This window comes from Callospermophilus lateralis, chromosome 14, assembly GCF_048772815.1.
Source record: "Callospermophilus lateralis isolate mCalLat2 chromosome 14, mCalLat2.hap1, whole genome shotgun sequence".
Taxonomy (NCBI): domain Eukaryota; kingdom Metazoa; phylum Chordata; class Mammalia; order Rodentia; family Sciuridae; genus Callospermophilus; species Callospermophilus lateralis.
In genome coordinates this window covers 51,058,771-51,086,305 of record NC_135318.1, presented here as the reverse complement: position 1 = coordinate 51,086,305, position 27,535 = coordinate 51,058,771, and the positions used below count along the sequence as shown (strand labels likewise).

At 33.4% G+C, this 27,535-nt stretch overlaps 1 protein-coding gene across 25 annotated transcripts in view; it reads left to right on the top strand.

Moving 5' to 3' along the window:
• The window catches only part of Wdpcp (WD repeat containing planar cell polarity effector), a 519,910-nt gene that overhangs the window by 292,301 nt on the left and 200,074 nt on the right, over window positions 1-27,535 (top strand). For all 25 annotated transcript variants that reach the window (XR_013088670.2, XR_013088671.2, XM_076833808.2 and 22 more), the window contains 3 exons: window positions 1,997-2,130; window positions 5,477-5,668; window positions 21,883-22,492. Coding sequence is in view for 23 of the 25 variants with exons in the window: in XM_076833808.2 (XP_076689923.2) it covers window positions 1,997-2,130; window positions 5,477-5,668; window positions 21,883-22,492 (936 nt within the window). In the remaining 2 variants the exon portion in view is untranslated. The remainder of the gene's footprint in view (window positions 1-1,996; window positions 2,131-5,476; window positions 5,669-21,882; window positions 22,493-27,535) is intronic.

The following is a 27,535-nucleotide window of genomic DNA, read 5'->3' as shown; positions in this document are numbered from 1 at the left end:
TATTTGTGTGGCATGCATGAGGCCTTGGTTTTAATCCCTAGCACCACAAATAAAAAAGAAAGATCAGTACCAAAAATACTGGATAAATCTGGTTCTATTAAATGGCACCACAAGTGTATGTATCTTTGGTACAAAGCACAAAAAAAGATTTTAAGCTATTTATTGAATGGGAAGGTTAACTGACATTTATTAAGTCATAAAAGCTCAGTGATAGGTACCAACCCACCTATATCATTTAATCCAAGAAAATAACCATGTAAGATATAGTTATTTCCATTTTTATTAGATGAGGACCCTGAAGTTGAGCTACTCAGGAATATGCCCAGATTTATAGAACTAGAGAATAACTGAGCTAAGATTTGAACACAGGTTCTGATTACAGTGCTCATTTTTTTCCATAACACTATGCTAACTCCTGAATTTTTTATGATGATGTTCTTTCATTCAAAGTAAATGGTCTAAAAACAGTTTGTATCATCATGAAAGGTTAAAATGGTTAGTATCTTAAATTGAATAATCAAAGGAAAATGTAGTCTAGAGGAGGAGAGGACAGAGGTGAGAATAAAAAAACCTTCTGTCCACTGTGTGCTCTCTGAACAAATCAGACACAATCACGTCACCTTAAAAAATAAATACTCTGGCCAGCACGGTGGCACATTCCCGTAATCCAAGCAACTCCGGAGGCCAAGGCAGGAGGATTTTGAGTTCAAAGCCAGCTTCAGCAAAAGCAAGGCGCTAAGCAACTCAATGAGACCCTGTGTCTAAATAAAATACAAAATAGGACTGGGGATGTGGCTCAGTAGTCGAGTGCCCCTGAGTTCAAGCCCCAGTACTAGGAAAGAAAAAGCACTCTGCAGGATTGCTGTAATTAGCAACATTACTGATAACAAGCTGAGGTAGGATTGTAAGCATGCCATTTCCCCTTCCTTGTAGGAATATGGTGCTGAGGAAGCTTCCCTGTGGAAGAGGTTCCATTTTCATATTCTAATAAAAGAACATTGCAAATGAAATTGTGGCTGTGATGATTTTGTCATATTGATGCTCCTCTGTAAGAATTAAAAGGAGACTTCCAATACTATTCATGTCTTTGAGTTATCTTTTTTCACTTGTTTCTTTTATTTGTACCCAAAATAATACACTCTCATGGGACTATGATAACAATGTGATTTCTTGGCAGTTCTCCAGATTCTCCTGTAATTGTGTAGATACACTGTTGGTCACTGCTTGAATGGCCAGGGGTATAAAAATACAAAAAAAAAAATTATAAAACATTCAGTAATTTTTTATGCTAGGAATAACACGAAACATTCCTCAGGTTCCTATTATATATTTTAATCATAATTTCATATACCATTAATGGTCGTTTATATAACCCTGCTATTAATTATCTGTCTACTTGTATGCTTTAGAAATGAAGCTGTAGATGTGTTTTTGCTTTTCTTCATTATTAAATACTAACTTAATGTTCATACTGGATATTTTCATGCAAGCTGTTAACCCTCAAAAGAAGGATCACTAATGAAAATTTTAAAAAGAGATTGGTAGAGAACACTGGTTGGTAGTATCCCCTAATCAGTCCACTTATTTTTAGATGGTTTGTGGTATATGAACATAGAATTAGAGTCTAAGCACAAATGAAAATAAATGTTGTTTTTCCATCATCACATTCAGGTGTGAAATAGTCTTTCTTTTATGCTTTTCTAGTCTTGGTTCCACATATGTATCATTTAGAGTGATCTACAAACATCAGTGTATATTGAAATAGTCATAAGAAAAAGGGGAAGACACCAAATCCATATGAATAAATTGACAGTTATCATTCATTTTTAATATGTTCAATATCCTTGTAAAACATCATGCTATTTAGGAGACATTAGTGATTTCAATTATATTTATCTTCTGAAAATAGATTTTGTTATAGTATTTCAGTGAAAAACATCTGTTATATTCATTATAATTTTATTCTAACTGGTTTTATCAAACCTTTTTTTTTAAGCTCTTCTCACAGACAGCTTCATCATCTTATCATTTTTGGTGCAGAACAAACTATGTTTTATTCAGTTTTCCAAGAAGATGGATTCTCCTGATATAAACAAAAGATTGGAAAAACTCTCAGCCTTAGATTACAAGGTAGAGATTTCAATGTGTATAGTCATATTATTAGTTCTTAAGGCATACTAGAGTATTACATGAATTGATGTTATGTTTATTTTCCTTGAACCTTTGAAGATTTCAGAAAAACCAGAATTATTGTAGGATTAAGCTTTATTCATATAAACAGTGGACATCCTAACTTTTCTTTTTCACTCTATGAAGATAAGGAAGTCCTTAACACTGGCATATTTGGAGCAGTTTTTATAGTACTTATGGAAGTCAAAGGCAAGTTACACTTTTGAAAATGGTTTTCTTGTCAGCAGCAATATACATACCAATCTCATTTTCCCCTAAGAACTCATATAGCTGCTGTGATTTCCACTTCACAAGAAACAAAACATAAAACAACAATACCAGCCCCACCAACAACAAAACACATTAAAAAAAAAAAGACTTAGCAAGGACTTTATATTTATTAAGGCAAGATTTTTATTTTAAGTGATATGTTTAAATTTTTTCATATTACATTTTAACCGCTGGGAAGACATACTCTCTGCTAGGATGGGTATCTAATACATTTTCCAGGCTGTTTCAGTTCAAGGCCTCTTTTCAGCAGTGACTTGTGTTTGCAAGATTGATCCAGCCTCTGTGTCATGGATTTGAGACAGTTCACTGTTCATTGGGAACACAGCTGATATACAGCTTCCTTAAGAAAGATGCACACTTATGTCATATCTAGAGTATTTATAGCAAAGACAAAGATTTTTAGAAGCTAGCTCTGTGTCTGAAATTTGTGTATTTTTAGAAAAGTTGTATTTTACTGAGCTTTTTGCCATTTGGGATTATTATTTATTATGATTGACTTGGTAGTAGTATGGGGATTGTTTAGTAAAAGCATCTATTATTTAATAAAATTTTTGGGCATGGACTAAAGTACATGAAGCAAGGTTTTCATTATGGTTTAACTACAGTCTGGTTTTGTTTGTCAGCTTTGTGGTGCTTCTATAAAACTTTATGTAATATTGATTTTCTTCAATTGAAAAATCAGTGATACATATTAGATTTGGTTAGTCAAAAATATAATTTCCTTTAGCATTCTTAAAATGATGTTATTTTCTAAACAGCTACCTGTAGATTTATTTGAAATATTTTTTACTTACTGATATTGGCCTTTAAAATATGCCAGTATGCATTAACTGAAAACATTTAAAGTAAGTGTTGTTAATGATGTTATATAAAATTTTGTATGATTGTTTCTTCGTCTTAGGTTTGATGAGTAGCTTGGTTAAGTCTTCTCAACTGATAGATAAATAGCTCCCTGATAATGAGAACAGAGAAAAACTATCAGGTTATCAGTTTTCCTTAAGAAAAGATGTGGAAAATAGACCTAGTCTTTGGATTATTATACCTTAAACAGGAAATTAATTTTCTTACTCTTTATGTCTTTGGATTTGGAAAATTAGGAACATGGACTCTCCACATTATTTCTATACCTTTGAGAAGTAATCTCTTTCCCTTTGGAAAACCCATGAATTTCACTTCATATTTTAATATTTAAAATGTAAATATATGAATAATTATATCCATTCAAAGGATATTTTAAGAAATTTGTTTATTATGACAGGATGCTAATAACTCCTGATCATGACAGAATACTAATACCATTAATATTCATAGGAAATGTGAAATTTCAGCTAATTGATTTGCTTTATGTAAGAACTGAAAATGCCAGTCACTCCATTTTAACTCTATTCTCTTGTCTAGAAATTTTTAAATAACATGCTTACATGGCAAGTTGGACATCAAAATAGAATGTGTGTGTATTTGTAAGTACTTAGCAATTCCAAAGTGGTATTTCTCTTAAGTATGAAGTTAAAATAATATACTGAGAACTTAAATATATAAATTTACCCTTAAAAGCACAAGGTACACCTGTGTTTTGTCCTTGCCCAGTTGGATTTTAAAACAAGGAAGTGATAATAGAGAGTATTATAATTCTGCTTTTCTTTGCAACTGTGCCATAATTTAATTATTTCAGATTGAAATAATTTTGGCAAAGGAAAGTTCAGGGTAAATATTCCTGAAACTGTTGACCTTTAACAAGTTTTCCTGTCTATATTTTAAAAATCCAATTCAATTTAACAGTGAAGGGACAGTGTAGGGAGTTAAATGTTTACCATGAGAGAACAACACTGGTAATTACTTTGATTTCAGTTCCTTTTGATGTGCATTCAGAGGATGAAGAGGTCAATAATATTATGGCCATGCAAATAGAAAAGGGTTCCTTTTGACCATATTGAAAAAAAATAGCAGAGGATTATTAAAGCATTAACCTTGATTTTAATGGCCTTGGTTGAGTGGTGAGATCACAATTTGGATGAGCCTGATTATTTACTAAATACAATACATAAATGCAACGGGTTCTTAACACCCATTGCACTCTGGCATTATCGCATTACTGCCATCCTTTGTTGCCTTGCAGACAGGAATATGAAAGCAATCTGTCATGTAGTGAGACTGGCTCCAGAAGCATTTCTCTGATAAGAAGACCCCCTGCCCTTTGCTAGTGTCTGGTCCAGTAGGCTTAGCCATGCGCTTAATCCCCAGAAAGTGGTTCGATTATTGCTGACCAGCAATGGCAAGATAGTTTTTTTTTTCTTCCAAGCTATCAACCTTCCATTAATTCCTTAAGCAGAAATACGGTGCAATCTATATTTCCTTGGCATGTGTCACCCAGATGGTGCCGTGCTTATGTTTTCAAATAACCATGTTCCAAAATAACATAGTTTGAATAATAAATTCTACAAATCCTTCCTAAGAAAGAGGAGCATAATTCTCAGAAGCTGCATAAACTTTTACGCATGATGCTGTGGCTTATCCCTTTTATGCAGAATATATGTGTATATGTCTCGTATATTCTTTAAAGAGATATTTGCCTCAAGTTGTTTTTCCTTTTATTGTTGTCAGTCATTGTTAACATGTTATGTCTTAAACAGTAGTTCGACACTCTTGGTCAGCAGTACTGAACTTGTCATTTAATACAGCTGGTCTTAAATCCTATGTGTAGGTCGATGCTGTCAAGCAACCATGACTGTACATTTTGGTATTGATTGGAATTGCTACATTCAATTCCTCCCTAACTCACATTTCTTCTTTTCCTTTCCTCTGCTAAAAATGGGGAGAATTTGAACATATGTCTTTTTTATATATGTGTCAAAAGAATTTGGTAAATTCTGACACTTTCTTAAGCACATGTTTAACATGCATATTTACTTGCATGTATTTACATTTACAGATGCTTTAATTTTAGTAATACTTCAAGGATTTTGCATCTTTTAAAAAGAAATGTTTCTTGTATTCTTTTTTTTTTTTTAACCATTAGATTTCCTATTATGAATTACCTGGTCCAGTAAACAGGACAGCAGAGCGTCGTCTAGCTATCAATTGTATTCAGGATATGGTTGTTTGCTGGTGGCCACTGGTCAGTGATGATGCTTGGCCTTGGGCCCCAATTTCTTCAGAGAAGGACAGAGCCAATCTTCTGCTCCTGGGTTATACTCAAGGAAAACTGGAGGTAAATTTAAAATAAATATATATCTCTTAATGAAGTGCAAGTAAAATAGTGTTATTAGTTTTGCTGTTCTGAGAAAAATATGAATATTGTCTTAAACCTATTGTTTATTTTCAAATACTCAAAAAAGGAAATTATATATGAAATGAAATCTTAAAAAAGTATGAGAGCTAGAGGATAAATAGACAATTCCAAGGCTGACTGGAATACTGTAATGATTAAAAACACAGGCTTCTAGGTTCAAATCTAGCTCTTCTATTACTTAGCTGTATGTGCTTGAGCAAGTTACTACCCTCTATGTGCTGTAGTTTCATTATTTGAAAAATAAGTAAATATAGATGAATAAGTTAACACATGCATTTAGAGTAGTACTTATATATAGTAAACTCTGAATCACTATTCACTATTGTCATTATCATTAGTACTATCCTACAATTTGTTCATTATTTCATAAGTATGAAAGTTATGTTACCAGTTACTCTCTTCAGACTTCAATCAGTCAATTAACAAACATTAGTGAAATGCCTATTTTGTATAAGGCCCTGTGATGCCAAATGACCAGTGGGATGAGAAGATGTAAGAAAAGCTATAAAGCAGCAGCCTTCTCACTGCAGTATCCTGTCTCTAACAGGAGCACCAAAAACGTTAATCTACCAGGAGAGGATAAAATCCCCACTCTATTCCTGACAATGATTTATTCATTCACTCTTGTAAGCAAACCTGTGTGTATTTTCAGTTTGTACCTATACTTTGAATACAGAATTCTCTGTTTATCTTTTTTTTATAACTTGTGAAAAAGAGCTCTCCCTCCCTTTTTGTTCAAGTTTTATCTGGGTGAAATGGTGTGTTCCTTTATTTTCCTCTAAATCTGTTATCTTTTAGACTTCTGAAGAGTATTTCTCAGAATTAGTATTCTGAGATAAAATGAACAAGTCTATTTTCTCTATCTACCTCTCTGATTTTATAAACTGGGAGACTGGCTTTTAAGACCAAAGAGTCCTAATATTTTATGCATAGTATTTATGCATGTCATCCTTTGGAATCTTCTCAATCTGCTATAGAGAATTTGATTACTTTTTCTAGAATTTTTCCAATTTGGTTGTAATGACTAAAATCACTGAGAGTGCTTCAGGTGTGGATTTTATGGGACAGAGCAAGTGCTGGTTCCCTGCACTTCCTGTCTGTGTCCACCATTTTATTGATTTGGGTTCAGAAGCTCCTTGAGTAAAAGTCTTCATAAACATGATTTAAAGTAATTAAGCTAATTAGAATTCCATTAAATGTTCTATGTATAATAAAAGTGAAAACAATTAAATCAGCCTTTAGTTATACACTTTACAAATTACCTTCATTTGAAATGAGTGCACAGAATGAAATTAGGGTTGTCTAAAAGCATGTTCATATGGCCTGTGTCCCTCATTACCTGATATCATCTACATCATAGACATAAGAGTTGAACAGATCTGGGTTTGTCTGTTGATTACACCATTCGCTAACTATAACCTTAATCAAGTTTATGCCTCTAAACTTCTTCCTGCCTTTTGCTAATTCTGTGTTCTGTGGCTTTAGGTAGATCACCTACCCTGGCTGACTCTAGTTTTCTTATTTTTAAAGTGATAGATTTAAACCAGATAGGTTACCTCCAGGTCCCTGACAGTTCAAAAATGTGCTTATCTGGATTCTGAAGCACAGATCTTGTTTAGCCATTGCCTGTTCAAATGACTTCAGTAGATGCTGAAACTAAATTCAGCCTCAACACTGAAAAGCCTGTGATGATTGGCCTTGACCTACTTTCCCAGTGTTCTTTTCTTATATAAATGTATGCTCTAGCCAGATGAATTACTTACTGCTTCATTATTTCCCATTACCTGCATGCGCACATTAATGGTTTTTCCCTACCTGAAAAAGCTATGTCATTCAGCAACTATTGAGTATGACCGTAAGTAGATACTGTATTTCATACCAGGAGATATGATTAAGAAACTATCCTGCCTGCAGTGATCTTAGTGTCCACTAGTGAGAGAAAAAGTGTGAATGTGCTGTGGATAGAGTATGTGTAAACTGAAATTCGAACCACAAGGAGTTATTTATTCTGTTCAGATGATAGGGAGGGGGAGTTAAAAAGACTTGAGTACCAAAAAGAATTATCTGATACTGAGTTTTCAGTAAAACTTACCTGTTAAATTACCTGGGTATGATGTCTTTTAAGGAGGATATAGTTTTTCATTACTGATCCATATTTACAGTTGTTTGTTTCTATTTTTTCCTGAGTTGTTTTCCATAATTTATATTTCTATAAAATTAAACTTTTTATATAAGTATTCAGATATATTTGCGTAAGGTTGTATATGATATTTTTGCATGATTTTTTTTTAACTGCTAGGGATTAAACCCAGGGACTCACACATGCTAGGCAAATGCTTTACCACTAAGCTACATCCCAGCCCACACATGATTTTTTTTATTCACAATCATTGTATAATGTCCCCTTTTGACTCCAAATCTATTAAGTATATAATTCTTTTCTTTCTGTAGCAAGAGCATTTATTTTAGAATATGACCCTTTCAGCTATTCTATCAAAATTAGCCTGCTGGGAAAATTTGTAAAGATATCTTTTTCAAAAATGTATTTGAATTTCAGTATGCCAAAAATGAATATTTTTTGGAAAAAAAAATATTTTCTGGGAAAATAATTGTTTTACTTTGTGTGTGTATGAAGATATAATCTTTAACTATGAAGTAGAGCATTTTTTTTCCTTGAAACTATCATGAATTAAAACCACCAGTATATTATAGTAGTTTTCACTAGTAGTAGGGGACTTCTTGAACTAATCACCAGAATAAAGATACAGTGTGCTTTTATACCCTAAAATTCAAACTTTTTTTTTTTTTTAAGAGCAGTGTAGAGAAGAAATTTAATTTTTGGATCTGTTAAAGTATGAGTTTTTAAAAAAGCATTTCCCATGTGGTTTTAATCAGTAAAGATAATAAGTTTTTATTTGGCAGGATCCTAGAATAGTAGTTCCTAGCCTTGACAATATATTACAATCACCTCAGAGAGGATCCACCCAGACTAGTTCCCTCAGGATCTCTGGATAGGAGGGGCCTTCATAATCTTTTCCGGGTTTCCTTGGTGATTCTCCTGGGTATTCAAGTTGAGGCCCACTGCTTTATAGCAAACTTAAAAAAAAAATTAGAGTTATCTTTTTTTGCATAACATACCATGGAAAGGATAAAGCCCACATACTGAACCAAATAAGAGTTTTAACAGTAGATTCTAAGTAGAAAATTGGCTTACCAAGCAGCTAAAAAAAGAAAAAGAAAACAAAGGAGACAGAAATAAGCTTTCTGTGACTGAATTATCTTGTCTTTCAGAGGAGAAACAGTTTTTAATTTATTATAATTTTATGGATATTAAAAAACTGCTGGTCTAATTTCACACCACAGAGCTCTAAATAACAGTCCATATCTTAATTAAAAGCATAGAACAGAGGTAGTTATTTAGTCTAAGAAAAAAAATTCTTTTGAAAAATATACAGTATATAGTGTGGAAAAAAAATTGTTTGTTTTTTGGTATTGGGAATTGAATCCAAGAGTGCTCTACCACTCAGCTCTTTTTTAAAATTTTATTTTGAAATAGAGTCTCACTAAGTTGCCCAGGCTGGTCTTATATATAATATGATAGTCATTTTCACATACGCTTTTTTTTAAGGTACTGGGGATTGAACATTGAACCCAGGGGCATTGTATCACTGTGTGACATCCCCAGGCTTTTTTTTTTTTTTTCACTTTATTTTGAGATAGGGTCTCTGAAGTTTGTCTAGGCTGGCCTTGAATTTGTGATCCTTCTTCCTCAGCCTCTTGAGTAACTGGGATTACAGGCAAATACTACTGCGCCCTGTTCCATATACTCTTTATACTTCTTTTTAAAAAGTTATCACCATTTTCCTAGAACTATCTTTTTCATTCACTTTGACAATAATGTGATGACAACTTATTCTGCCCTTTTATATTTGAGCAGGTATTTTAACTTTTTAGATGTGTGGATGATAATACTTTCTGAGTATGGTGTAATTTCATAATATCTTACTCAGAAAAGATAAACTGTATTTGTTGACCAAATTAATCCAAAACACATCAGCAGACCTTTTAAACTTTAAAACTGTTGTCAGGATTATGGAAATATAACCTCACAAAAATACTTTTTCCGGGGCTGGGGATGTGGCTCAAGCGGTATCGCGCTCGCTTGGCATGCGTACGGCCCGGGTTTGATCCTCAGCACCACATACAAACGAAGATGCTGTGTCTGCCGGAAAAAACTAAAAAATAAATATTAAAACACACACACACTTTCTCTCTCTCTCTCTCAAAAAATATTTAAAAAAAATACTTTTCCACATAAAAATTAAACACTGTTATTTCTGTGATTTTTAGAAACAATGACAAATGGAAAAGTAATAATGTGACCAACTGTTAAGATAATAAAATTAGACAAAGGAGGCATTTAAAAACCATTACAGATATGTTCAAATGAAAAGCCAAAATATTTAAGAAACATCTCTTCCAAAGAAATGTCGTGTTCTTTGTCAGCTTTTAGCCAAATGACAAAGGTATTCTGTTTTACGATTTTTTTTCTAAAAGCTGTTTATTATAAAATAAAACACACATAAAGAAAAACACAAAATAAGTTTATAGCTTAACAAGCTATTATTAGGGGAACCTTTGAGTTGAAAAATAGAATTGTGTGGTACTCTGATGTAATTCCATGTGTCACAATCTTAACCCCTTCTCCTTCCCTAGAAGTCACTACCATCATGGTTATTAATCATTTCCTGTATACCCATATAGTTTTTAGTTTTATCACACAAGTGAATACCTAGAAACTGAGTATAATATTATCCACTTAAAACATTTCAATGTATATCTTAAGTTTCTCTTAATTTACAAATTCCCATCCATTTCTTTTTCTTAAAATCTGTTGATGCACAATATATTCACGTATGGAAATGTCACAGTAAGACCTGTTAATTTGTACAATTAATATGCATTAATGAGTATAATAAAAATGATCTGTTGACAAAAACTACAGTGTTCCACAGCCTGGGTATTGTTCTTTGCATATGTATGGCATGCAATGAACATGTTTCTCAGTCCTTTGAAAATTCTTCGAGGTAGTAGTCAATTTAGGCAAAACTAAATGTGATGGTGTATTCTTTCATCACAGTCACGTAGTTTCAGGTTCTTTCTCTCTTAGTTATTTCACTTTTCTGATATTAGCAACTACTGATGTTCAGTGCCTAAAATCCATTAATTTATTAATGTTGCAAATGGTAATAATTCTAATTATTTCCTTCCTTCCTTCCTTCCTTTCTTCCTTCCTTCCTTCCTTCCTTCTGATTGAACCCAAGGGCACACTTAACTGAGCTTCACTTGCATCCCTTTTTATTTTTTATTTTGAGACAGTATCTTGCTAAGTTGCCAACATAAGCATTGAACTTGCAATCCCTGAACTGGGATTACAGGTGGGTGTGTTCTCATAGCCAGCTAATTTTATTATTTATTTTCATTTATTACTTGTGAAACTTTTATGAAAAGACCCTTCCATTCAACTCCTATTTGTTATCCCAGTTGTTGTATTCATGCATGATAAGCAGAATAAATGTTGGATTCTTTTACCAGTTGTCAAAATAACAAGTTGATTCCCTGATTAAGGTTTTAATTTTTAAATATCACTATTCGTTCACATATTTAAGCATAATTTGATTTGATATATTTCATATTAGTATCCTATGGAAGCTCATATTGCCCCATGTTTGGCCAGTAGGCTTCTCTTTTTCTCATGACCTCACAATCTTAGCTTCCCAGCTACCTGGTATTTCAGTATATTTCCTGCTCATTTTTACATTTCCTATTTCAGATCTGGAATCAGTCATTTGTCTAAGATCCTCTGGTTTCTTTGGAAAATGGTATTTAAGTCCACATCAGGATATATGCATATTGATTTGTTTTTGGTTTGGTCATTGTTTCTGTGTTTCTTCGTAGAGAAAGTTAAGAGATTTTATACCCATATACATTCCTAATGATTGCATATTGATACTTCTAACTCAAGTTCAGCACTGCATGTTTTCTAGTTTAACTTCTTCTGTATTATATCTGTATCTCCTCTTTTCCATAACAAAAGTATTAGTTTATATGACAAAGCAAATTAGAGTATTCCATAATTACTTATTCAATTTGTCCACATACACAGTACCCAGTCTCAGAATAATCATACTAACGCTAACACTACTACTATAAATTGAGATAGTTTAAAAAGTTTTTGTCTATATTTTGCTCATTTCTCCACTCCCATTTTATTTTATTTTTTAATTAGAGCTTTATGGTTTTACATAGTAGTTAGGTCATATCATACATGCATAGAAATTGATTTCAGTTTATGATCCCTCCACTTTTTCCTTCCATTCTCCCCACTACTTCTTCTACTACTCTACTAGACTTCCTTTTGCTTGTCTCTTAATTTGTGTTTGATTAGTTACTTATGCAATCTTATTCTTCCCTCAAGAGGAATATATTATATATATTATATAATATATATACATATATTATATATAAAATATATATATATATATATATATATATATATATATAAAAATAAAATCACAGGCATCTGGGTTACTTCCATAATTTAGCTATTGTGAACTGTGGTGCTATAAACACTGATGTGGTTGTGTCACTGTAGTGTGCTGATTTTAGTTTTTTTGGGGAAATACCCAGAAATAGAATAGCTGGATGATATGGTGGTTCCATTTCTAGCTTTTTGAGGGATCTCCAAGCTTCTTTCTAGAGTGATTGTAGTAGTCTGAAGTCCCACCAACAATATACAAGTGTTTTTTTTTTTTTTTTAAGAGGTTACTCTTAAACTAACTGCAATTTGTAATCATGGACTGACTTCTTAGTCAGAGAACAATTATTGTACCATTATTAGTAGGACAATGGGAAAATGTGATCGCAGCCTGTAGATTTCATAATAATAATATTAATTTTATTATTTTGATTATCTTAACATGACTGGAAAATAATTACTCATTTTTAAGAAATATACATGAAGATTTTTAGAGGTAAGGAAGTATCAAGTTTACAATTTACTCTCAAACAGTTCCATGGGAAATGTGTGAAAGGGATAAGGGAAAAGGGAAAGGGAAAGAAGGAAGGGAAGAGGGGGAGGGAGAGAAGGAAGGAGGGATGGAGGGAGAGAGGAGGGAGGGAGGAACAGAAGAAAAGAATGATAACCAGTGCAGTAAAATAGTAACAGAAAACTAAGGTGAAGGATATGTGGAATGTCTTTATTTTTGAAACTTTCCTATAAATCTAAAATAATTTCAAAATAAAATCCTAAAAAAAAAAAAGTTAGCTTATTTGCAATTTGGGGAGTGATTTAAAGGAATCATAGAAATTGAGCAAAACATGTCTATAATTAATACATTTATCTAATTTATATATACAAATCAAGTTCATAATCATCTGATCTACTGTTACCTTACTGCCATAAGATGTAAGATAGTTATTTTATTTATTTATTTATTTTTGTTCCTTTCTCCCCACAACCTCACCGGCATTTATTGTTTCTCTACTGAATTGCCTTTGCTTCTTTGTTAAATATCAGTTGATATTTAACAAATTTGTATGAGTTTCTGTATTTCCTGAAGTAATTTTTGATATATTTTATTGATTTCATAACAAGAAATAGTCTTGTGTACTGGAGGATTTTATTAATACACACAATATAAGTTTATAACTTTCACACATCAAAAAGTATAAATAAGAGAATATTTATACTTCCTAGTAGATAATTTCATCTTTCTAAACGTGTTTTTTTGCTTGTAAAACATTTATATATTTATCCTATATACAAATGTCAAAAATAATTGAAAGCTATTAAAATACCTGTATCAATTTGAAAAGATAAGTTACTATTTTGTTTTTAGTGCATATATGTGAATAAATGAAGATATGGAATATTAGGGAACTCTCATGATTGCTTATTGGACAGAAAATTAGTAAATTGTGATAATAGAGCAACTTAGCAGAAGCTAATATGATTGAAGGTGAGTTTTCTACAATAGGGAAAAATGATCCATATACAGAAGGAGGCATATATAATAGTATTCATAGAAGCATTGTTTATAATAATAAAAAAATAGAAACAATTTGAAGGTCTACAAATAAAAACATTTTGTGTCATTCAGAAAATGGAATGTTATATAGAACTTTAAATGACTGAACTACAAAGCTATGTGATTATGTGAAATCTCAAAAGAATCAGTTGAGCAAAAAGAAATTACAGTGTGATACAGTATAGTAACATTTATATAAAATTTTTAAAAGTTCAAAATTTTGTGTGTTCTGAAGTGTTGTTTTGGGTTCATGAATAATAATATGCATAGAGATAAATACCAAATTCATAATAGTGGTGCCTCTGGGAAGGGAGAAAGGGAATGGGATCTGGCAGGTTTCATCTGCATATATGATATTTTATTATAAAAATTAAAGCAAAAGGATAGTATTTTCCTCAAGTTGTTTTTCACAGATTTTTCTCTTTACATTAATGTGATTGGAATGTTTCATAAAAAGAAGTAAAACTAAAGTGCATGTTTTAATCTTCTGTTTGTCAAAATTTCTAAATGGAAGGGGGCAAATATAGATTTCAGAATAAATTCTAATGATAAGCTAAAAACTTGTTTGGTGCATAATCTTTCAAATAACTGGATACCCACTTGTGAAAGTTTCAATGCTAGAAAAGGCTGCACTTTAAATAAATGTTTTTGCTGATTTACATATTGGTGACTTTAGAGTCATAATAGAAGCCCTCTGCTGAAACATGAAGTTCAACAGTCTTGAGCCAATCTAACTCTATGTGATTGCTTTTCTGCTTTTTGTTCTTTCTGAATTTAAAGATATCTTTCAGAAATGGAATCTATCACACTGATATGCTTTTCCTTCTCTATATTGTTCTTCTTTGGGTTTATTCTATGTACTTCTTTCAAATTTAGCTTTTTTTTAGAAATAAAAATGAGTCATCTTCATGATGCATTTTTCAACTGTTTTAATCTAAAAGCTGATTTAAACTTGGCTAAAACAATTCATTTTAGGATCAATACTACCAATTTGCCCTTGAATCTGGGAAATTTCAAGACCTTTTATAAATTGTCTATCTTTTCTGCAGTTTATCAGCTCAAATTTTTTGATTTTTAAATTCTTTTTTCATCAGTTTTATTAAAAAAGAAAGAAGAGAAAGATAAGAAAAAAGAAGAGAAAAAACACTGGGCCATGAATGTTATTCCATCCATTTCTGGAATAGCAAACTTCCCTTATTGGCCACTTCTTACATTGTGTAGCCTGTGGTTTAGCTAACATAGTGCCTGTGTTTTTCTTCTTTGTATTTGTTGCCTTTGAGTTAAAGCAGAGCTCATTTTCTTCATATTTTAGATTTTTAACAGACTTTTCACATTGTAAGGTTTTTTTCATCCCTCAATTATCTATACAGTTCTCCCCTTCTTATTGTTTGCCTACTCACTTTGCCTTTACCAGAACTCTTACTCTGCTCATTATCCCAGGTAATTCCCACTTCAGTTTTGTCACACACACACACCCCACCCTACTACTGGGGATTGAACCCAGTAGTAGTTTCACCCTTGCATGTGCTAAGCAAGCACTCTATCATTGAGTTATATCCCCAACTGAGACAGGGTCTCACTAAATTGCCCAGGCTGAACTCAAATTTGGAATCCTCCTGCCTTATACTAATGCATAGCTAGCGTGTGCCACCATGCCCAGCAAGAGAAGGGAATTCTTGATCATGAAGTTTGCATAGGATAACAGTGAGCATGCCTCCTAGAAGATTTGGGTAGAGTGTCACCAAATTCAGTTATCTCTTTTTAGATTCTTCTTTCTTCTTTGTTCTTTTCTTCAGAGCATTGTCACTTAGCATTTCTTTCTTCACTACACACCATATTTTTTCACTTCTTTATCTTACCATTGTATCTTGGCATTGATCATCTCTTAACTAGTTCTTTTTTTAATATTTATTTTTTAGTTGGACACAATATCTTTATTTATTTATTTTTATGTGGTGCTAAGGATTGAATCCAGGGCCTCGCATGTGCTAGGTAATGCTCTACCACTGAGCCACAACCCTAGCCCCCTTCTCACTAGTTCTTAAATATGAGTTCACTTTGTGAGAAAAACTAGCTTCATCAATATAAAATGAGGGATGTCTTAGTACATTCAATTCTTGATATTTTGCAATAGTTACAAAATTATAATTGTTTTCCCCACTTTTTATTTGCTAGGATCTGCTAACATAATGTCTTATAGCTAGAAAATATATTAACACTTTTATTTCATCTGGTTCTTCAATCAAAGGACATACTTCAATAGCTTTAAATGGCTGTTGAGAATGTAGGTGTTTGCACTTTATTCTCATTATCTTGGTCTATCACATTAGCATGTTCCTAGAACTGATTGGCCAAATTTTCTTTTACATTGTATTGCCATATTTTATCTGAGGTTATTTTTATTGGTTATTATTCATTATTCCCTACTTTTAAAGTAAAAATGTTTTACTTCAGAATTCTAATTAAGATACCAGTCCACTTTTCCTTTCAATTAAAAATATTAATATTACATTTAAGTAACATTTAGGTATAATTTTGCTGTTCTTGATTGACTTAAACTTTTGCATTCAGGTTCTCTACCATGTAAATTAAATTAATTATAAACATTTTCTTATACAGCTTATTGTCATATGTATTTATTTTTTCTCCTTGTTTATTTTATTATGGTACATGACACATTTATCATGGTGGTATGCAAATTTATTATTTTCATAGACTGAAGTGTTTCTTTCATTCTAATAATATCATGTCTTTTAAAAAAATCACATAATTAAGTACAAATTTAAATGAATTTAAAATCATGAAATTAAATATGAAATGTGTATGAAATGTGTCTTATTTAAAATATATTCAGTCAATAGTGCTTATTGAGCCATTACCACATGCCAAGCATAGTGTTAAATATCATAAATAAGTGAAATCCTTTTAATATTAACTTCCAAGCCACATCTTTTCTATATTTAAAATTATCTCCCACATTTTTAGTTGGCGCTTATGAAAGTATCATCCATAAATTCTCAGTAACCAAATATGGATTTTATTTAGTGTCAGTGTCCTTCATTCTTCCTGTTATCTGCTATCCTTGCCAAAGAATTCAGTGTTTTCTCTTTAGGAGCAACAATAATGTTTAGTAATTATTGAGGGTACTCTGTTTCAGACCTGCATATTAGTTATGTTATTTTAAATATTTACAGCATTTCTGCAACACATGTAAATAAGTTCTTCTCTTACAAATAAGTAAACTATAATTATAAGACTATAGTTCTAACTCAAAAAGCTCAGAGGTCTTTATTGTCAAGACAACATTCAGGCCCTGTTAATGTGCTTCTACTGTGCAGTGTTGTTTGTGGCAGTTACAAGAGTCAGGTCCAACTTAGAATTAAATTCTGAACCCAGGTATATAAAATACTTTAAACATAAAGATATTTTGGATATCGGTGCTAACATCATATCATTATAATAACAGCCATATAAACTTGACCTTGTTCATTCCAGGCACAATACAACCTTCAAAACATTACATGCAAAATCATAGCAGAAACTGATATCAAATTAGCAATATTTTTTATATTTGTAAAATTTTTGTTTTGAGGAGATAATTTAGTTTTATCTGGTCCATTTTAGGGACAGTTTTACATTTACATTTGTGGAGCACACCCTTTATTTTTAGTATAACTCAATAAATCCAAGAATGAAGATCTTTAAAAGAAGTTAGCTTATTAAGACCCTTTTTCCAAACTTCCTCAGTTATACAAAGCATAGTTTTCTTTTAGTGTTCACTATCCAGGCAAAAATAGTTCAGCACAAGCTTCTTTATTGCCCCCAAATTAATAGGCTCCATTGTCATTTGCATCATCTGTCTCTTGGGTCCCTTCCCCTTTTTCTCATTCTTCTTTCCTATGTGGAGATCCCTCCACCACTTTTTAGATTTCTGAATGCCCTGAAGGTCTCATTCTTTCTCTCTGATCATATGGAAGAAAAGCTGATTCAGTCATGTAAACCTATAAATTACCTGTACTTGCTAGCCTGAAAAACCTGCAGAGACCTGGGTGTTTTAGAATCAGATTTAAACTATAAGTATATCATTTATTAACTTTGAGACCAAGAACAACTTATAGTTCTCTCTCTAACCCTTATTATCTCTAGAATATAAATTATAATACCCAACTTTGAGGTATTGAAAAGATTAAATAAGTACAGCATCTTCTTTTCTTATTATTGTAGGTGGGGCTGCTGAGTTACTGTTTTCTGAAACTTGTGTTTCAAGTACTTTTTAATCTTTACATTTTTATGGTATCTTTTTTTTTCTATGCTAGAATGGAACCCATGATTTTGATATGCTAGTCAAATGCCCTACTATACCCCCAACCCCTGATATATTTTTTAATTATACCATGCAAGACATTTTCCTCCCTTAAATGAATATCATCTAATCAAAATCACACAGACATTTAGGAAGACATCAAACCATCCTCTGACCTTGGTTACCTTTTTAGAGTAATCTGGGATTGACAGTATCGGAAAGGGGGTATATGTAACAGCCCATGGTCTGTCTCCCCTTTTTCCTTTTTCCTTGTGAAACTACTGAAGCATTAGAGAGGATCTCACAAACATTTGGAAAACAAGGAAGCCTAGGAACCTTCTCCCTGAACCTTGAGCCTAACTTGTTCTTGGCTAAGATGCCAACTGGCTGGGCCTCTCCATTTAGATTGTCCCTTTGTGAGAACAGACTCTACTCAATATTCCCTGGCTTCTCGATTTTCTTGATTTCCTTCAGTTTAAATACTCAATATACCCTGAGGGTTCTTTTATAAAACTTAGAGCTTTTGGAAGTATATTTCAACCACCATTATAGAATTTTACTTAAATTCATAGTTTTTAAAAGCTTATTATATTCTACCAAGAGTTTTTGACTTGCTGCTACACAATACAGAAAAGTATAAAATACACAAGATAGTTTATTCTTTTAAGCTGACACTGAAAAATGATGATGTATGACTAAACATCAGAAGCAAATAGAGGGCCAGGGCTGGGGCTCAGCAGCAGTGCACTTGTCTGGCATGTGTGAGGCACTGGGTTTGATCCTCAGCACCACATATAAATAAATAAAATAAAGGTCTATCAACAACTAAAAAAATATTTTAAAAAAAGAAGAAGCAAATAGAAGGCTAAATGTCACAAGAAAGGCATTGGTTAAGCTGGGGCTGGGCAAGGGATTTGAAGGGGGATTAAAGGAAGGAGAGATACCACACATCTGTGAGGAATCCAGAAAACTGGTATACTTTTATGTCTTTAAGGGTAAGTATGCTTGGTAGGAATAAGTGAGTTGGTAGGAAAAAGTGAGTTGGAAGGGAACCTTGAATGCCCTGCTGGTCTACAAGCTACTACACCATGTTTTCCCCACCCCTCAAATTCCACTTCCACTATTCTCTTCCTTTCTTCCCATTCTCTAGCCATATTGGGTAAGGGCTTTAGAGCTTCTACTTAGAATCTGTTTCCTCTGCCTGGAGTTCTCTTCTCTTAGAGAAATGGTTCACCCCTTTGAGGTCATATTTATTGGAAAGACCTACCCTGACTTCTCTGTTTCATGCCCTCTTCCCCTACTTCTGCTGCCCCCCACACCTTTTTGCTTTATTTAACTTCATAATACTTAGGAAGTACATATACAGGTATTGAAATGCTGCTTACTTGTTAATTATTGCCTTTTCTCTCACTATTATAGTGTGAATGGGAAACAGAAATGCTATCCCCAAATATGGCACTTTAGCCCCCTGACTATTTTAAGCTGAAGGAAATTGAAGAAAAAAAAAAAACAGTAGAAAGCAGCAAAGATTTTTGTGGCCTTTTCTTTCTTTGACCTTCTCCTATCTTTCTTCCCAGCCATAAAAAGAATTCTTTGATCTACCTCCCTTGAAACTAGGGTACAAGACCCTCCTGTGACATTTGTCCTACCCTCTTAAAGGAATGAAGACCTAGAGACACAAAGAAAAATCAAAACAAATGGTCCTTGCTAAGTTCCCTTCAGTATATTGCCATAGGCCATATCTGCTTTTTATCCAATCATACTTCTATACCACTGTTCATTTTCATCAACTGTAAGCATAAAATTTAGTTTTTCCTGGGTCTTCATATGTGAAGTTTCCTGGGTCACCTAAAACTGGTTAAATAATTTAGTTTTGCCCCCTTTTGATATTTTGTCTTGTAGTATAGAGATATCAGTAATGAACCTCCCAAAGGTTAGGAAGAGATACTACTTTTTCTCCCACACAAGTGTGTGTACTCGCTGAGGGAAACACTTACTCACTGCTATATCCCTAGGACCAGTCCCTGGTACAAATATTTATTTGAACAAATATTTATTGGAAAAAAGGGAAAATGAGTGCAGGAAATGGATATGGATATGGATCCCACAGGAGTTGCATTCTAGGCAAGGGAATCCACATTTAATTTATTAGGGGGTTTTCATTGAAAGGTAGGACAGGGGAGTGAAAACAAAAGCATTTATTTTAAGAATAAATATTAAGTTGCTGGGCTGGGGTTGTGGTTCAGTGGTAGAGTGCTTGCCTCACATGTGCAAGGCCCTGGGTTTGATCCTCAGCACCATATAAAAATAAATAAAGTGAAGGTGTTGTGTCCAACTACAACTAAAAAATAAATATTAAAAAAATTAAGTTGCTGATGATGTGCAAAATAGATTTTTTTAAAAAGTCATTTCAGCTCCCATTCCCCTCCCCAATTCAACACTCTGTAAGATAGTTAACTTTCCATTTTGAATTTTTTTGACTCATAATAAATTACTATAATTGTACAATGAATTCTCTTTGTCTGCTTCCCCCCCCCCAATGATTGTATCATGCAATATACATTGTGACATATAGGAAAATGACATTCATGCATTACTATTAACTCAGGGACAGACCTCAGCCAAATTTAATCATATTTTAAATGTATTTTTTGATGGTGAGCAGTTCTATAATATTTTATCCCACATGTTATTTAATTTTCTATATCTGATTTTGAATTTTTTTTAACAAAGTATTAAAAATATCCTCTTTTATACTATTCTCCTGGCTCTTGACCACCTATCATTTATATATTAATAAAATAAATGACCGATTTTTTTATTTGTTTGTTCTACATTGATGTTTCTTATAGGCAGGTAACCTTTCCTTTCTGTACTAAAGATGACTTTAAAATTTTACTTCACCAGTATTATTTACTATTTATTGATCATTTTTCTACTGGACCTTTATTTTATTCATTTATTTATATGGGGTGCAGAAAACTGAACCCAGTGCCTCATTCGTGCTAGGCAAGCGCTCTACCACTGAGCCACAACCCCAGTCCCAGCAATATTTCTTTGGGTAGCAAAATAATTCTATGAGACTGTTAATAGAATTCTGAATTTTTCCCCTTTGCCTACCCAGCCCTACTAATTAGAAATATATTTCTGGTAAATAACTTTTTGATCATTCCAGATATAGGAAGGATGGAGGTGGAACATAATTAATTCTCTAAAGTCCTTTATTTATTCTTTTCCTCTTCGTTCTCCTCCTCCTTCTTCTTTCTTCAGTACTGGGTATTGAATTCCTGGGTAGTGTACTACTGAGCTACACCACCAGCTCTTTTTATTTTTTAATTGAGACAGCATCTTGCTAAACTGCCGAGGCTAGCCTTGATCTTCCTGTCTCCCTTTCCCAAGTAGCTGGGATTGTAGGTGTGCATCACCATACCTGACTTAACTTCTAACTTTTAAAGATATTCTGCAAGTCATATTATTTTTCTAATAGCCTAATTTGTTTGGTTTTATATGTTGTGGGACATTTTTAACTTTAAGTACTTATAGATTTCCCAAAATTAAAGTTAAAATCTTAATAGCTTAATTCTTAGTCGTGTACTCTATTTTGGGTGTATATGTGTTGCATATGTCAAGCTGATGGTTACAGTGGAAATTAATGGTCTTTATTGGGTTTCTGGGTTAATATTGGTGGCCTTTAAGTGACATCAACTGACCGTCTGATGTTCTTGCTGCATATCTTACAGGTTCTGAGTTCTGTTCGTACAGAATGGGATCCACTGGATGTTTGCTTTGGCACCAAACAACCTTATCAGGTGTTTACAGTGGAGCAATCCGTCAGTGTAGACAAAGAGCCCATGGCTGACAGCTGCATCTATGAATGTGTTCGGAACAAAATCCATTGTGTGTCAGTCACCAGAATACCATTAAGATCGAAGGCCATCAGCTGCTGCAGGAGTGTTACTGAAGACAAACTGATTCTGGGCTGTGAAGATTCTTCAGTAGTTCTTTATGAAACTCACCGTAGAGTGACTCTCTTGGCCCAGGCTGAACTTTTGCCTTCATTAATAAGCTGCCACCCAAGTGGTGCCATTCTGCTAGTTGGCAGCAACCAAGGGGAGCTGCAAATTTTTGATATGGCTCTATCCCCTATTAACATCCAGCTCTTGGCTGAAGACCGCTTACCCAGGGAGACTCTGCAATTCAATAAGTTCTTTGAGGTTTCCAGCAGTCTTGTTCAAATGCAGTGGATAGCTCCTCTGGTTGTTTCTCAGAAGCCTGAAAATAGACACATCTATGATCTTCTCTTCCTCAGGTTTGACAGAGGACCTTTGGGTGTGCTTTTGTTTAAACTTGGTAAGTCAAGGAAGTTGGTAAGTACAGTGTTTATGATAGTGATATTACTAAGGCAACTAAAACTACTCTTGGAATGTAGATCTTTGTTATTTGTAATCCCGTAAATATGTTTGCCTTTCAAACAGTTTCTTAAAAAGGCTTTGTGGATCATTTTCTAAATGTCAAATGAATATTAGATATTGAATTTGGAAATTTTACTAATTATCCTTTATGATGCTTAAAAAGCCTGAACTTTCACATCTGATACTCTCTGAAATGTCCTATTAAAACACTCCTTAAGAAATAAATATGTGAATATTTTAAAAGTACTTTCTATATTCATTGAAAAATTCTGTGTTGTAGGAATGTAAAACTTTTTCTGTAAATGTTATTTTAGATTATCCATATCTTTTGCTTCCCAGCCTGAAATTTTGTGAAACAAATAAAGAAGGAAGATATGTAGTTAGAATTTGCTAAAAATATTTGTGTAACTTTTTGTTTTGTTTCCCTTTTGGATTAAAAACATTCAAAAGGATTTATCATATTTATAAAACTATATATTAATATAGCATATTCGACCAGGAAACTTTAAAATGAAATCGTCTCATGATGATTCATTTGCTTGTTACAGTTTCATATTACTGTTTGTGTCCTAGAATAGCAAAACAACTTTAGGTAGTTTTGTATAATTTAATGTTCTTGAGAGAAACTCACATAGGTTTAAAAATTTTTTATTTCATATACATTATAGCTACTTAAAAAATTAGAAAAGTAAATACATTTTTTAAACCTCTTATAAGACTTGACTTCGTGATAAAAATTTGCGATTTACTTTTTTTTATAGGTGTACTTGTCTCTGAAATTGAACACATGAAATTGATCTAATGAAAATATCTTGATTAATATGAAAGATGTGATGCATACAATGTGAGACCTGTTATTTTCCTTCTACGAACTAAAAATGCAAATAAATGAATTCACAATGTTAATATTGTCTAAGAAAAAAAATGTTTGGAATCTCATTTGTTATGAGATAATCCAGTTATACTTTGCCTGACTTCATGTTTAACAGTTGTATGTCTCCATACACAACACTAATTAAAGTGGATGTTTGATATTTGCACGTCTTGTTAAAACACACACTCTCTTTCTCTTTGTCTCTTCCTCCTTCTCTCTTTTACCTGCTTTCTCTCTCCTCTCTCTTGCTCTCATTCCCTCTCACCCTTTAAATTACTCAGTTACCTGTCAAACATAAGGCTGTCTGCCCACATCTACCTGACTTTTCTTCAGCCCTCCCTTGTGGGCCTACTCACAACAGCTTTGCAAAAAGCACAGCTTTCTCTTCCTATCTCTAGCACATTTGCCTTCTTACTAAAGTAAACAGGCTCTCAGTGTAGGGATTTAGAGGGCTTCCTGCTAATTGCCAGCTTGTAAACTTAATTGGACTGTCTCCCTGGGCACTGTTCCTAAATCAATTAGGCAATGAGTTGGCTGTCACCTCTTTTTCCCCCAAGAAGGTCTCTTGGAAGAGAATTATCCAATAGAAGTCAAACATTCAAATAAAAAGGTGATAACTTCTGCAACTGACATTTATCATTTAAATTTTATTTTCAATATGACTCTTAAGTTTGTAGGATAGGGACAGTGTACAGGATCATTAAGAGAGCTAAATATGGAATTTCTAAGGATTTTTTAAAACTTTATTTCTTATTTTTAATGGATTATAAGATTAATATTTCTATCAAATTATTTTTCCTGGGAAGAGTAGATTCCTTGAAATAGTCAATTTCAACTAACAATTTTTTTAAAAGAAAACCCAGTTTAAAGAACAGATTTTTCTCATGATCTGCTACTAAATACATCCAAAAAATTAATATACTTCTTGAATTAACACAGTGCTGATTCTGGGCATCCATGTGGAATTTTCATGTATAATTCAAGTTACTGCATATGTAAACAGGTAGTTGCATGTGCAGATCCCCACTAGGGAGCATTTATGAGATTTATCTCAGATGCTTGTTATGCAAGTCTTTGGAAAATTTGACATGAAAGGTGTAGCTTACAATTTAAAATTGTAAAGATAGATCATAGATCATAGTTTAAAATAGAGTGCTGTCATATGTAAACGTGGCAGTCGCTGATGCCAATATGCTAAGATTTTTGGAGTTTGACTCTTAGATTAGGTCAGTTAGAGTAATATTGAAGGGAAACTCTGTTCCAAGGGTAGAGTTTCCATTCTTAATTCTTACAGTGATTGTACAATAAATTGGGGGTATTAAAAGGCCATCCTCACTGATATTAGAAGAATTCCAAATACATGTCTTCCTCAGGAAGCAGCTGGAAGTGTCATGCTCCTACTGGGAAGCCAAGAAATATTTCTTTATATAAAGCAATAAGTACAGTATTCAGAATTTTTTTATGTGACAGTCAATATCTCATATTTCCACATACATAAACTAAGATTAATTTTAAAAAGAGGAGGACCCAATTATACTACCAGGTTCTTAAAGCTTTTCCGTTTCCATTAGAACCTTTTCTGATATTCATTGCTCTCTTTAAACCCACAGGATAGCTCTGTCTCCCCTCAACAGAGAATCTCACCTTTTAATTGGCACTTCATTAAGTTTATCTGTTCCTCACCACCCACCCAACACTTAACTACAGGCACCTGAATCTTTCCCTGGAGATCCAAAGAAAAAGGAGCCCTTCCTCTACTCCATGACCTGTTCCACCACTACTTCTGCTACGGATTCCACAACATTACCCTTGTCACCCTTCCCACCCACCATGAATTGTGTTTCATTAGCAGATAAACAGGCCTAAACCACATCATGAAAACAAGTTCTTCCTTAAAAATGTTTCCCATTATTGATCAAATGTTCACTTTCCTTTCATAGCCAGAGTCATTGAAACACTGACTTTCCGGGGGCAAGGGGGCGGGTGGTGGTGGTGGTGGTGGTGGTGGCTGGGATTGTGGCTCAGCAATAGAGTGCTCACTCGCACGGGCGACACCCATTCTCAGCTCCATAAATGAATGAATGAATGGATGAATGAATGAATGAATGAATGGTGTGTCAACTACAACTAAAAAATATTTTAAAAAGAAAGAAACACTGACTTTCTCAGCTTCCTTTCTTCTCATTCTCTTGTCAGAGCACTGCATCGCGGTTTGTGTCTGTGGTGTTCTCTTGGAACCACTTTTGGAAAGGTCACCTGTGGCTTCCTCCAGGATACATTTCTCATGTTACTTGATGGCTTTTCAGTGTTTGATGGTTGCTGACCACTCCCATTGTCATAGAACTCTTATCATATTTGCCTCTTATGACTCTGAATGCAACTTTTCATCACTTTTACACTCTTCTGCCTACTCATGAAAATTTTGGGGCTCTCCAGGGTTCCATTTATAGTTCTTGTCTCATTTTATACAGATTGAGAGTTTATTTTTAAATTAGCTATGTGTTATGGTTTGAATTTCCTCTCCAAACTCATAGTGAGATTTAATTGCCATTGCAACTGTATAAAGATGTGAGATCTTTAAGAGGGGATTAGGTCAGGAAGGTTCTGCCCTTGTGAATGGATTAATGTCATTATTGAGGGAGTAGGCTCAGTTATTTCGGAGTGTATTTGTTATCAGTTTAATTCCCACCCTTTCTCTCTGTCTTGTGCATGCTCAGTTGTCCTTCTACAATGTTATAACACATCAAGAAAGCCCTTATCATATGCAGTCCTTTGATCTTGATCTTGAACTTCCCAGCCTTAAGTGCTGTTGAGCTAAATAAGCTTCTTTTGTTTATAATTTATCTAGTCAATAATATTCAATTATAGTAGCAGAAAATGGTCCAAGATGCTTCTAATTCTCTAACTCCAGCCCAGATGACTACTGACTCCACATCCGTACATTTACCTATTTTAATAGATACTATTTCAACCTCATTGTGTGCAGATGTGAAGTTATCATCTTTCTCCCCAAACCTTCTTATCTTCTTGTATTTTGGAAGTTAGAATGATTCAGATGGAACCTCCAAGTCAGAAATCATCATAAAATCTTCCCTCACCCCTAATGTAATGGACCTCCCTGAACGTTAATGTTAGTAACAAAATCCTTTCAATTCTGCCTTCTAAATACTGTCAAAGTCATCTCATTCTGTTCAGCCTCACTGTCATTACCTTAATCTAGACCTCCCTTGTCTAATTGTGATCAAGTAGAGGCCCTCTGTCTGCATCTTTTGCCTACCCTTCCTACTTTCCAGTTAATTCCCTGAACTGCACTGAAATTATTATTCTAACAGTGCAATCACTGTTCTGATCCAGCCAAAATACTCCAGTGATGGATCAACCCTCATCTGCCTCTTGGGTTTCATCCCCTGAGCTCTGCTGCACTATAGCTTTCCAGCCAAGCCTACTCACCCTTTCCATTGTGGTGGCAATAGTATTCCATCTGTGTGGAGTGACCCTACAGTGTCCTCATGCAGCCTACAAAGTTGAGAAAAGGTTACTTGTTCAAGTGATAATATTCAATGAAGTATAATTGAAGTTAACTTCTTTCTTCTTATACAATTTTGAAAATCACAGGTAGTATGTGAGTATATGTGTGTTTATGTCTGTCATACTCCCTAAAAGGAAAGGAGTATGATTTTTCTCTTAGAAACTTTATAAGTGTATTTTCTTCAAAAGTTATTTTTAATTAGATATTTCAAAGTTATACTTTACCCAAGAGACAATTGACATTAGTTTATTGCTAGAAAGAAATGTTGGGTACTTTATTAAATACCAGTCTTAAAATTGAATCTTATATTTTTTGAAATAAACTTTTATTACCAATAGAATTCTACTTTGATGATGAATGTTTAAAAATCAAGTTTATTGAGGTATAATCTAATAAATAAAAATTTATTTGTACAGTTTAATAAGTTTAAATGTATGCAATGCCATGATTACCACCATAATCAAGGTACTGAACATTTCCATCATCCCAAAAAATTCTCCCAAGGCCCTTTGTCATTAATCTCCATCTCTCTCAAATCTGACAAACAGTACTTTTTGTCAATATGAACTAGATTTGTT